General features: G+C 35.8%; 1 protein-coding gene across 1 annotated transcript in view; it reads right to left on the bottom strand.

Annotated features, from left to right (window-relative positions):
- Nucleotides 1–14,534, bottom strand: part of PLCL2 (phospholipase C like 2) — a 98,918-nt gene that overhangs the window by 14,810 nt on the left and 69,574 nt on the right. The window contains exon 4 of the mRNA XM_032183204.1: nt 7,039–7,114. Coding sequence (XP_032039095.1) covers nt 7,039–7,114 — 76 coding nt within the window. The remainder of the gene's footprint in view (nt 1–7,038; nt 7,115–14,534) is intronic.

The following is a 14,534-nucleotide window of genomic DNA, read 5'->3' as shown; positions in this document are numbered from 1 at the left end:
TCAAAAACTTTAATCTACAAGGACACTCCTGAATGAGGACAGACTATATTTCTGAATGTAGGTGGAGTTAAGACAGTATGACATATGAGACTACATATGAGACTGAATTACTGCTGTCAATAAGAGCAGAAACACAGGGCTGAGAGGGAGGATAGTATTTTTTCCACAGCTGCTGCTTCCATCTTTTATTTATCAGCCTTGATCCTCAAGAGACACCAGTGAAAGTCTAAGAAAAAAAATACTAATTTTATTGAATGCTAGAAAGCACAGATATAATAAAGACACTGATTTATGGCACATTGTAAATTCTCCCAGTCTTCAGATCCTGCTGAGCTCACTTTGTTTTATTGTCAATAGTGATTAGTATCACTTTCTGTTCCACAGGAACGTTATTTCTATTTTCTTTAATAAGAAAATTCTCTTCTTCTCCAGAGTAGTTGGTTACCTTTTTCTTTCATACTGTCTGATTAAAACAAGTTAACTACAGAGCCATTTCCCCAGCCTATGCTCAAACTCAGGATTTTTTTTGTTACTGTTTAAAATATGAAGAAGGGGGTGGGTATTTGAAAGCCTGCTCACCTTTTTCAAGTACAGCCCTTCAGCTAATAAATCATAATACAAAATTTGTCTTTTAACCATACTGATTACTAACTCTTTTTTCTTAACCTCCATCTATGGATAGGTTGGAACTTCTTGTTAATCTTAGCAGCTGTTGTACTTGTTATGGTGTTACATTTAGGTAGACAATCTGATGGAGGGGACAAAAGGACTCCTTATTCTATCCTGCTGTTTTGGAATAGATTGTAGTAAGGATAAAAATACGGCCTTTGATCAGATTTTAGTACACAAAGTATCAGATATACTTGTGCATTCTAGTGTACTTCTCTGTATCTTCAGGGATATAATTATTCTTGTCCCTTTAATCAGTTTAACCATAGAAGGTGACTGCAAAAAAATAAGAACTACAAGCAAATATCAGATTAATTTTGTATATATTTCTGTACTAGGGAAAGGCTATTTAAATCAAGAATCCTATTTTAGTCTCTTACCACTATATTAAGACTTCTAGTACATAACTATATTTGCCAATCATTTTTGCTCACTGACATTGCTGAAAATTGAACATGAAGTTCCAGATATTCATCATTAATATGACCTGGTCTTTTACTGGGCTAGAATTGCATTAACAGTAGGAAAAAAAGCTTTATGTGAAGGGGCAAACTCAGAAAATGATGCACAGTCTGTGTTAGTTTAAGTGTTTAACCCATACAGTCTTGCATGTACAGTATTTAAAGATAAATCTACTTGGCAAAATAAACTGTAAATGAAGTTGAATGGAGCTAGCACAAAGGGTGTGAGCATATAAGGAAGGGCAGAATGGGATCTGAATGTGTTAACAACCAGAATGCAAAGACTCTAGAATCCTAAGACTGTATTTCAATTATAAACATAGGCTATAGCCTGTGTCACGTGTTCTGGTGAGGACAAACTAGGATGTTCCACAAATGATTATTTGAATTGTGAGAATGACATAGAGATATATTTAGCCAAGTATACATGGCTTCCTCAGACAAGTGCTAGAACAGTTTCAATCTATTCTCATTAATTTATTTATGAATGATGGAGGCTCAAACTGTTTGATTTCGTGAAAAGACCATAGTGCTTTGGAGCAAAAACTTAAATGCAGGAAGATGCAGCTGGGAGTAGAAACTGAGATCGCTGCAAACATCAAAGAAAGTATGCGAGATGTATGCTAAGAATCACCAACCCTTGTACATGATATATCAGATTCTCTTAAAAAACAACACCATCAAAAAACAACAACAATGGGTTATGTACAAGGAGCGCTATATGAAGAAGTACAGTGTATGACTGGCAAGAAGTCTCTGTCTTCATTGTTATGAAGACAGAGACTTAAACACAATGGAGAATAATGATTTATTCACAAATGCTAAATTAATCCAAGTCCAGTTCTCCATGCTTTTACCCCATGATAGAATATGGCTTCAATAATATTCAAGACACAAGAGACAGAGCTGGGAAGTATATATACAGCATAAGTTGAGCTGCTGTGGAGCTGTACCTGCAGATGCTTAGTGGAGTTGCTTGAGGTAGAAGGATAAATAGAAGAGGAAAAAAAAAAAAGAAAAAAGAAAAAAAAAAAAAAGTAGAAAAAATTGATTATACATAGTAAAAGGAGAAAGAAAAAAAAAAAAAAGGTAAAAATGATTCACTGAACACAGAAAGTAAGTTGAAAGGCATACCAAGAAAAGCAGTGCTAAGAATATGCCCTTTATTCACACCTTTCCTTAAGTATCAGAGACAGCCTGCTGTGCTAACAGACCATCATTATTATGTTGCATTTGTATGGGTAAGTGTGGAGAAATTAGTTTAAACAATTTGATAGCTGGCTTAGAAAAAATGGGAATAGGAAGCAAGTGGAGAAAAGCAGGTATTTCAAAAGAATGGAGACAGGCTTAAAGGGGCCTGTTGGGAAAAAATGTTCGGAAAAACTAATCTAGCCATTCTCTTCCACTGGTTAAATAAAAACTCAATTGTTTGTCCATATATTTAGTCAAAAGTGGTCCTCAAGATTTAATTACAATAAGTTTATTTTCCTCTATTAAGTAGTTTACCTAATCTGTATATAACATACAACATTATTCTGCATCACATATGCTTTGTTTCAAAGGACCCTAAATCTAAACCCAATTTAGGCTGCAAATAATCAAAACACATAGTGAAAGAAACAGCTCCGTAAGCAAGCAGTTTTGCCGAAAGGCTTAAGCAGTAACAGTGGTGAGTTATAGCTATTAGAACAAAATTAATTTTATTACTTTAGTTTTCAGCTCCAAGAAGCAGTGCCAGTGCTTGTATGGACATTATTGTAATCTTTTTTGCATGCAGTATGACATAACTTCTTCTCAATGGGTATTGTGCACCATGTTTATCTTTGACAGCATCCAGAATGGCTGGAAGTTCTTGAAACTGTATCTTGTTCCTGACATTGCTGATAGACTGCACTGGAGTACATATTAAAACATGTACTCATCTTCTGTCTTTTACTACTTTCATTATTTAATAAAGCAAGTCCCTGCTGGTTTTGTTACTGTACAGATGGAATAAATAAAACGGTCCCTGCTCCAACAACCTGGAATCAAAGCATAAGGAAAAAGGAGAACAGATGGGTAAAGAAAGAGGGGGAAGTACAAGGAAGCAATGAAAACTATTTTTGCTAAGGTAGTAGGAGGGCATGTGTCAATCTAGCTATATTTGTAGGAGAATTTTAAAAACCAATTCAAAGGAAGTAGCCTTGTGGATGTTTACAGTGAGCGTGTGGGACAACATGATAGAAAGCAAGATGACGGCTTACGGTCTATCAGGCAATGGAAACTCTTGCTACTAAATGAGCAAACACAAGAAAATGAAAGCAGCTCAGTCTTGACGTACAATAAGAAAAAAGTAGAGAGACGAACATAGAAATATCATCAAAACGACAGCAGGAAAATGGTGTACAAAAGGTAAAATTAAAATGGTCTAACTCAGAGAAAAGAATTGTAGTGTTGAGATGTTGGAAGGTAAGAGCTCTGGCTGTGCAGGTTAACAGGGAAGATTATACCTCTAAAACCAAACAGAAAAAAAGAGATATGAATGATTTGCACATAATGCCAGAGTCTGTATTTATGCATGATGTTAGCAGTAAACTGGCACCATTGGAACCGTATACAGGAATTTCATTTCCTTCTTCTAGGTCAAGGATAGTTGTTTTGTTTTTTTCCCTATGCACATTAATTTAGCTCATTGATGTTACATTTCACAGACTGTTTTTATAACTTGCAGTGTCAGGAGATCCTCCTATACCGTTTCACAATCAAATCTAGATTTGATTACACTCAATAATTCTTTGTTACCAGCAAACTGTGCTCATTCATTATTTGATGCTGATCATTTAGTGATTACTTGGAATATCACACATCCTGCTGAGACACTGCTGAACACCAAAATGAATACCTAACCTTTGGTTCTCTCTTTTAACCAGTAATTAGCTCAGACAGTATTTGAATTAAAGTGAAAGAATACAAGCAGTGATTCAAAAGAGAAGTGATGTGAATTGGGTACAAAGGAGGCCAGGGATGGGATAAGGTGACCTGGATATTCAAATTCTTTATTCCAGAGAAGACAGAATAGCATTTTAGGTCTTGCAACAGATTAAGGGGATAGACTGGATTATCTTTTAACTCCATTTTTAGCACCTACACTGTATTTTCTTGCACTAACTTCAGCGGGCTTAGTAGTAACAAAATAAATAGTGCTGCAATTATTTTAAAGTAATTCAGACATTTCTTATTCTCATAATATTATATATATTCTCATTCTGTTGAAGAATGAGGACAGGGGGCATCAACACAATATATTTTTCCAGCATCTTTTCATTAGTTAGTCTAGCTAAAATGTTTTAAATAATTATTTAAGAACAGAATTAGTTGAGATGAAAATATGCAGATATGAAGAAACCAAAAAAGATTTTCGATATGGTTTAATTTTTAAAAAACAAGAGAAGAACAGGAGTTTACTAAACATTTTAATTTTCATAGACAATATTAACTGCAAAGAACCTGAATCCTGAAAAGAGAAGAGCCATAGGAAGAATCATATCTTTGCTTATTCAACAGGCTATCAACCTACACAAGAAATAAAGGTACAGTTATTTTAAAATTAGTTCTGATATTTAAAGGAGGCCCAAAAACTTATAACTAAATTTAAGCTAGGGAATGATTTAATAGAGCAAATCCACTTTGTATTTGACAGATTCTTCTTACAAGCCTGTTAATGACAACAAAATTTTATTGCTTATTGGCAACTTAGTTTTTCTTATTTTTGTAGCTGTTTCACTCTTTGAGCCACAGCACAAAGCAAACAAACAAACAAGCACTGACAAGGGCACAGTTTTACTTTTCCTTCATCCCAAATTACATTGGAAAATGCATAATTCTTTACTCAGAATTAATTAGAGTAGCATCGACTGAGATCATGAGATCGATCAGTCTTAAGAAAATCTTTGAAAAATCACTGATATCCTAAGGTGGCTCAATTCTGTTCATTCATCTTAAAAAGTACCTTGATGCTGCAGGGCTGAAGCTGCCCTAAATAGCGGGATCTATTACATAATCCATACTTAGGCTTATATCATTGTGCTGTAGGTTTCTCATTTAAATGAGATCAAAATCTCTCTTCACTATTTAACATGGGTTTAAGTCAAAGAATCCTTCTTAAACAAAGGATTCTTTGACCCAACTGCACTTTGTGTCAAATAAGGTTGCAAGACGCGGGAAAATCAGACCAGTGCAAGCTTACTGGAATCTGTCTGAGCTAGTTGCCAACAACCTTTTCTAAAGGGTAACAGTTCTAAAAACATGAGGCAAATAGGCAACTGCCTCTCACCAAGGGAAGTTACCTGTCTGAGACACAGTTTTAGCTAAAGAATATGGCACTCTATCACCACAAAAATGGGAGAGGATTCAAGAAGGAAGTGTACAAGTCTACGAGACAATGTCCTTATGCCAGCACGTTATATTCTGGGTTTGGAATTTTAGATAAATATTTGCATCTATCAACAAGATACATGAAATAATATTTTTGTCACTCAAGTTACTTATGATTGTTTGACAGCTCAAAGTAAACAGGACAAATTGTATTTTGCAAGTATTTTCAGAGTTTTATGGTTTGACTGAATTTCACAGTGTCTAAGGAATGTACACTGTGCATAAAGTGGGGATCCAGAAATTCAGAGCAGGTAACATTCCTGCTGCTGATCTGAGCAACTGCTAACAGAAAAGAGTTTGCAAAGAAGTGAAGATAGGACAGCATTCTTGTTTTCTTTTCAGGAGAAGCCATTGGAGAAAAGAGTGAAATTTATAAGACATCAGAAGAGGATAAAAGAGGAGAAAAGAGGATAATAGAGGAGAAGGGGATAAAAAAATGAAGAAAAACATGGAAGATGATGGGAGCTGCTAAATATCAGCTAGGCAAAAATATATCTGTATATAAAAAGCTTTTGCCCCCTGTTTGATTCACCAACAACATGGATGGTTACGGAGACTTTGATTCTCTGACAGCCTTCCTGTTTCTGATGCAACATGAGACGCACCATTACTCTGAGCAAATGCATGACATTGTTTAAAAAATAAATGAGAAAGATCAAAAGAAAGCCAGCATAATTAAACAGTGTGGTCAGAAATACTATTCAAAGTAAGGAAGCAGCCTTCAAAACTCAAATTTGTGTCCGAATGAGAAAACCATTGCAACATACCAGGTGAAAAGAAGCCATTTGTGAAAGGACTAAGAGCTACACCATCTGTTTCAGATGTATGAGAAACAGGAAAACTTCCAGCGAATGTGTGGGACCAGTAGATCATAACAAAGCTTTAAAAAAAAAGACTTTCTGCATCCATGGGCTTTGAAAAGACTGCCACAGAAGATACATATAATTGTCTGCATAACCAGTTTTATTCTGAATAGATAAAATGTTAAGTAGCAAATATGCAGAAACCAAGGGTATCCACCTACCAGATCTAGAGAAGCTCTGGGACAAAATATCTGAGCTTATTATAATTATGTAATTTTCAGGAGGCAAGATAATTCAACAAAACTCTTGAAGACATTAAGCTTCCAGGGAAAAAAAAGTTCTCACATAGTAGAAGAATAGATATAAGTAAATCGTTAAAAGCCTTCACTGAAGGAAGATGATTTTCTTTCCTGTAATCCTGTGTTTGCATTTGTGGAAATGAACATATTGACAAGCTACTGTCCATATATAAAATGTTGATTATTTCCAAAGCTGAGTTGCAATTCTATAGACCTTCGATTTCAATGGTTTGAAATATCCTTTTCACTGTTATTGCACATGCCTAAACTAATACATATACATACACATATTTGCTTTGTGGTTTAATAAATAAACTTAATTGAAAGTTACAGGAAATAAAGAAAAATGTCTCAAGTTCTTTGTAGTATTTTTAAAAGACAGCTTGCACTTACCTGCTTTCTGACATTGTACTATCTTCTCATACAAGCTATCTGTATTTTCAACTAGAGTCCTGATGGTCTGAATCATCTGTAGAGACGAGAAATTAAAATATACAAAAATATCAGTAAAATTATTTTTACTGGCAATTTTAAATGTGCAAAATATGCTTTAGTTTGAATCCAAATAAATAATCTAATATTTGTTGTTAACATAATGAATACATTCTTTTTCATGACCTGGAAGAGAAATGCTCCAAATCTGGCATAAAGACATAAAACCCACCATTTGGGGGGACTGGGATCTATGAACATTGAAGTAAAATGACTACTTCATAAATCATTGCCTATCAAAACAAGCGGAAAACATACAACTATTTACCAGGTAATTTGCTTTGGTTGGCTTGGGAAAGACTGCCTGGATGCAAGTTTCCTCCTCCTTACTCGGGCATCCAGGATGATGATTGCTCACTACCCAGTTACTTCTTTTTTCCTACATATCATGCCATGCTTCGCTAGATTTGTTCCTCTATATTTTCCCTTTCTGTGGCTTGACCTGTGCATATGTATGAGATAACACTCTAAGGAGGAGAACGAATCACTCTAGGCTAGCACTGGAAGGTAAGGAAAATGAATGATTCCCTTACTTGATCTTTCTAAAGAAAAAGCCTTCCATGGAAGCTCAGCTGAAAGCACACTGATTAAGAAGGAACTGTGCAGATTTTCAGCCTAGGGTATGGATTCAGAAGGATGGGCTTTCCATAACCCCTTACCCACTCCCTAACCTCTCTGGTATCCAATCGAGCAGACAGATTTCTCTTCACCAAAACACTGGGCAAGTTTGACATGCTGCTTATGTGGGTGTTTGTGTGGAACTTTATTTTCATTAAGAAAACACAATTGCTTTTATGAGCATGAATTTTCCATGTTACAAAGAAGAAGAAGAAGAAAAACTAAAACAGATATTCTGCTCTAAGAGGCAGGACTATGGTAGTTCTTCCTCCCACCTATTAGAAGGAGCCTTCTCCTTTTCCACTGGAGTGACATTGAGGCTGTTTTTCTGAACATTGTTCAAAGTGAGACATAAATTAATTTGGAGAAGTAGGTAAGTGAGCCTCAGATTCTGGATCACAACAAGTGTGCAAGCGTGGAGGGAAAATACCGGCATGGATGTAAACTATGCTACTAGACTTCTATTATTTTTAGCTACACAAAAATCTGGTTTAAGTAAATGAGAAAGTATTTAAAAGTAATAATAGGTCTGTTTCTACAATGGCAGTTTGTTTAAAATGACAGAATAAAGAAAATGATGAAAAAATAAAATTTCATGTTTATGCTAGATATAAACAAAATATATAAGCATTTTTGAGTACATGGAGGTCATTGTACTAGATAAATTTTACTTTTAAACTTCACATCCTGATTAACCTGTATTTAATTTCAAAGTATATTTATCCTGAATTCCTGAGTAATATTAATTCTTTAAAAAAAAAAAAAAAAGAAATGCAAATTATAACAATAAATGAGGAAAAATAGTAACTTGATCAGGTTGCTAAGCTGCAGGTGAAATACTTTGGCTTTCCAATTTTTAACTGGATTGTTCTTTGAATATAAATATCTATGTTCACTCAGTCAAAAATGGGCTTTAAATAGAATTATGCTAATTACTAATTAGGTGTAATGAAGAAAACTATTACACAGAGAAGCATACTTTAAATAAGATAATATTTTACCCAGGCAGCCTTTTACCCAGAGAGCACTGCAAACCAACTATTCCTCATTTGTCAAGAAGAAAGCTGGGTTTCACTGTGTTTCATTACTATTAGTTCCTTCAAAGAGTACTCAGAAATTGAAATGAACCAATCATAAATTTGCTTGAAAGGGAAGGATTTTGCCTGTTTCAACATGTATGTCAAGAAACATTTCCTTCTGTAGTGCACTTAAATGAAGAGAACCAAAACACAGTTGACTTCAACTGCAAATATTCTTCCAATAACCAATAATGTTATTTCACTAACTAGCTTAAAGGATATTGTAAAGCACTCTACACTGAACTTTTGCTGCTTTGAAAATCACCTTGAAAAATGAAATGCTGAGCATGTATCACTCTTGCTTAGTCAGGGTGAAAATACAAGGTAATAAGGACTACAATGGGATTTTTCTCTTAATAAGAACCCTTTCACCTGAGAACACTTTTAACTGGAGTTCTTAAGAGACCAGTTGTGCTGCCTATTCAAGGCATAATTGTTATGGAGGGACTGTGCAAAATATTGCGACTGCGCTATGTTAGTCTATTCTGTGTTACTGACCCCCTGTGTATAGTAATACAATTTTCTACGTCCCCACTTCTTTTATATAATACATTCCACATGAAGATCAGATAATTCAGAAATAGTAGAAACAGCAGCAGATTAGAAAACTTTCTCTTTTGCTCTGGGGCACTGCACTGATTTTTAGAAATACGAGAATTCAAAGATGAATAAAAATGCTTACATGATGATGTTTCTTTTTTTTAGTTTCTGTATTGACAAAGTAGGAAAGTTGTACTAGTTTTGCAGAAACACAGAAATGAAACAAAACACTGTATGAGTGCTCTTTTGTCATGATAACATTAACATCAAAGAAAAGATAATAATTTGCATTTTAATATTTCAGAGTTCTAGTATGGAAAGTTGCTTTGCCTTAATACTTAGATCAAAATCAATGTTCCTTTTGCCAATTTTGAAAAAAAAAAAAAAGTGCATTTAATGGGAAAAATTAATCTGATATGAATTTGCTAAGCATTGCATAAGTGAATGAGCTAACAAAAATTCAAGGGTTGATTCCCACTACCATTCAATCAATACACCCCAGTTTTGTTGATGTCTTGCTACACCCCAGTTTTGTTGATGTCAAAGAAAATTATATGTTGTTTTTGTAATTTTGTATATGTTTATTTTTCTGGGCAACAGAAAATGGGAAATACAGTATGGTACACCTTGAAAGGTAAGTTCTGAAGTCACTGAATTTTGTAAAGCCCAGGCTAACAGTTTGATCTATTCCTTGAACTCTGCTTGCTATAAATTATGCAACCATTTCACCTACTTACCAGAAAAACTGTTAGTATTCTAACTAAAGAATGAATGGCAGTAAAGATGTACAAAAATATTTCGATTATGTATTTAAGGTTATTTAATAATCACTAAACATTATTCAAGAGTTCTCAGTAAGTAGTAGACACCTTTATTACTGTATATTGTCCTTGTATTTAAAAACACGATGACAACGGTTAGAAATTAAAAACAATTCTTTGCTTGAAACTAACAGAACTGTATCACTAACATTGGTATGATTCACCACTTACATGACTGTCTTCCCAAACCAAATGAAAAAAATCATATACTTAAGAACATACCTATCCTCTTTCTCAGCAAAACAGGATATAATATTTATTATATTCCATATATTATATAATATATAATATTATCTTATTATCTGTTAATATATCTATCTATAACATATAATATGTAATATTATATATATATAATTATATTGTTACATAATATAATTGTAATTATTATATATAACATATGATATATAATATATATTATATAATAAATATAATAATTAAAAGAGACAGGCATAGAAAAACTAAACAAACAACAACAACAAAATCAGGTCTAGACTATTCTTTAGGCTTATTTTTTTATGCTGCAGAGCTTTGTTAAGTCTGTCTTGCTGTTTTACTGCAGAGGTAAAGACTATGAACTAACACTATGTCTGTATGCATGTATGTGAGTGCTCACATGGATGTACAGATTTCTATCAATACTATTTGAAACTATTCATCCACTTTCAGCTGAATTTGAACAAGAAGTGAAGATCTATTACTACTAGGATGATGAAGATAGCTCTTCTGGTAGAAGATAGAACACCCTATTTATTGCCCCAGTTTAGGGGAAAGACATACATGTAGATTGAACTGAACCCTAAATATTTTAACCACCACATTCCAAAAAGAATACAGATCTTGAGACAGAAATATATTTTTTAAATAAATAAATAAATAAACACCACAAGATTTATTAATTCTTCTGGATGAGGAAATGGTTGGTAGCATACCAAGAGATACATCAGCTACATTTTAAAAGAATCCAGCCAACGATAAGAAATGTCTGGCTGATGAAACTTAGTGAGACAGTACATATTCACTGACAGCACTGCAACACCAAGGATGAATTTTATTTTTAGCAATTAAAGCACTCTACACGATTCAAAATCTGTGAAGAACATGTGTTAACAATACTGTTAGATCATTACACCAACAGTTAAATTGAAACCATACTTAAAATAGGTATAAACCAAATATTTAATAAAACAGTTATCTCCACAAAATGCTGCTCATATTCTCCCTTCTTCTCAGATCTCCGCATATTAAGATATACCTCTAAAACCACAAAATACATTCCTGGAAACAGTGTAGTGTTCAGTGGCCAAACTAGTGCTGTTGTATGTACAGGGAACTTGAACAAAATGTGGTCAGCCCTAACTAAATATATACATAAATTCTGTCTAAGCAGCCAGTATTCAATGTTGATGCATCAGAATGCATTTTTGTTGTGGCACTGGAACAAGCAAAAGAATTGTTCTTAGTCCTGAAAGGAGTGTCACCTGCTGTGATCAGCTTACTCTGAAGTTGCATAAAGTCATTTTGAACTATATATACTGCCTTTGAATTTCAGCTGGGAAAGAATGCTGTTAGAGCAATAGGAAGGAAGTGTACTGGAAAATCAGATTCTGAACTCATTTTAAACCTCAGAACACAAATGAATTGTTCTAACAGTGAGGGGACGGAAAGCATTCTGAAATGTCCAACTTTTACTTAACACCAGCACACACAATAGTAGCAGACTCCTAGTAAGCTGGATACTCCTGTTCACATTACTGAGCTCAGTTCAGAAGTTAATGACCAGTGATAAAAACCTGACAGCTACCTGACAGCTAGATCAGTGCTACTCGGTTTTCAAGAGTAAAGGGTCCTCACATCTAATTCAGTCACTGGTGGCATACCGCAGGGGAGATACTGGAGCTAACAGTGTTTAACATCTTCACTTATCACCTGGATGACCAGGCACAGCACATCTTCAGCAAGCTGCCAGAAGATATGAGGCTGGGAGGAGGGTGGCTACGGCAGGCTGGAGAAAGGCGCTGCCAGGAACCCCACAAAGTTCATCAAAGGGACGTGCAAAGTCCTGCCCCTGGAGAGCAATGACTGCGTGCGTGCACTGGTACAGGCCAGGGGCTGACAGGCTGTAAAGCAGCTTCACAGACAAGGACCTGGGGGCCCCGGTGGACAACAAGGTGAACACGCTGAAGAAGTACATCACCAGAAGACAGAGGAGGGAGGTGATCTCCTCTCTGCTCCTCATTAGTGAGGCCATATCTGGAGTGCTTAGCTTGGGGCTCTCCAGTACGAGAAAGATAGGGACTCACTGGAGCAAGTCCAGTGCAGGGCCACAAGGGTGGTTCCTTAAGCAGTGTGGCATCTTTCACATGAGGAGAGGCTGAGAGGGCTGGGAATCTTCAACCTGAAGCAGAGAAGGCTCGTGGGGGATCTTGCGTAGTCATATACTGGAACAGGTTGTCCAAAGAGTCTGTGGAGTCTTCATCCTGGGTGATATTCAACACCCAGATAGACGGTCATAGTACTGCGTAACCTGCTCTAGCTGCCTCTACTTTGACCAAGTCTGGACCAATGGAACAGACGATTTCCACAGGTGCCTTCCGTCATCATATTTACATTCTATGTAAATAAGGATTTTAGTCAAGTTGACATCTCCAACCAAAGAAATTTTTAGAACTGAGCTTTCTGGCAGGAAACTGATAGAAACAAGAACAAAAATCAATAATAACTTTATTATAAGCAAAAATCAGGTGTGCTTTAGCCCAGACAGTCCACAGTTGCTAGATAATGAAGAACAAGTGATCTTTCTACTATCTAAATACTGTCCAAAGCACCAAGGTAAGAAAACAAAACAGCTAACTGCTACTTCTGTGCACAGTGAAGACTTCTCACATCAAACTAAAACCAATTTGCAACAGTAAGTTATTAAGGAAATGTTGCCTATAATAGAAATTAATTCTCCTGCCATGCAAGAAAATAAATTTATCACAGAATGGTTGAGGTTGGACGGGACCTCTGAACGTCATCTGGTCCAACACCTCTGCTCAAGCAGGGCCACCCAGAGCAGTTTGCCCATGGCCATGTCCAGATGGCTTCTGAATATCTCCAAGGCGGGAGACTCCAAAGCCTCTCTGGACAACCTGTGCCAGTGTTTGGTCACCTGCATGTTAGAAAGTGATGCTCAGATGCCTCCTGTGTTTCAGTTTGTGCCCATTGACTCTTGTCTTGTGACTGGCCACCAATGAAAAGAGCCTGTCTCTGTCCTTTTTGTCCCTTCAAGTACCTATACCTCACTCCTGAGCCTCCTCTTCTCCAGGCTAAACAGTCCCATCTCTCTCAGCCTTCCCTCATACGAGGGAAGCTCCAGAACCTTCTCCATGTCGGTGGCCTTTTGTTGGACTCTCCAGCATGTCCATGCCTCTCTTGCACTGGGGAGCACAGACAGGCACTCCAGGTGCAGACTCACCACTGCTGAGTAGAGAGGAAAGACCCTCTCCCTCAGCCATAATATGTATCACACATTGTAATTATTATGGTTCCCTTTAGACTTTAATACAATGCCTTCCTCTGAGATGAATGCAGAGGTAATCTACAGAGCATTATGCTTCTTCCTAAGCTCTCTGGCATATAAATATATATACACATAATGCTTCAGTTTTCCACTGAAGTGGCCAAAATGCAAGAATAGCCTCACAGTTTCACTTTTTCAGCCTTCTTTCCCTCTCTCACCTCCTTCTGAGATGTTTTATGTTCTAGGAAACACATACATAGAACAGGTTTTTTTTGTCTTTGCAAAGAAGCAAGCTGTAATTATGCCATAATGCAATGCAGGAGCATAAAAAAGATGAAATCCATTTATCCAAACTAACTCTTGTAAGCCCAAGAAAAAACAGGCCATCATCTGTTCTTAATTCTGCAACATCCCAAAATGAGTTAGATTTGTCACAGTTCAATCAAATTTACCAAAGGAACCAAGAGTCTACAAATTATGTATTAAAAAGTCTGTATATTCTCTCTTAACTTCTCATGAGTAAAGTAGTTGAGAAAAACTAGGCTGAAGACAGTGAAGACAGAGTAAATAAACTAACCAGCAGCTCTCTTCGAAGCTGTGCATGCAATGGAATTAACTCTTAAATCCAACAGTCATTTCCCCTTGCTTTCCTAATGTTTGGGCTGTTAGAAAAAAAAAATATGTTCATCTTTTTTAAACAAGCTGATAGAATGAAAACACTATGTAAGAAGCAGAGAATAAGGAAGCATATACATATATATATATACAAGTGTGTATATATACACATATATATATATATGGAAAATAGTGTATATCTGTACAAGGAAGCAGAAAATT

Source organism: Aythya fuligula, chromosome 2 (assembly GCF_009819795.1).
Source record: "Aythya fuligula isolate bAytFul2 chromosome 2, bAytFul2.pri, whole genome shotgun sequence".
NCBI classification, from domain to species: Eukaryota; Metazoa; Chordata; class Aves; order Anseriformes; family Anatidae; genus Aythya; species Aythya fuligula.
This window is presented reverse-complemented; position numbering and strand designations above follow the sequence as displayed.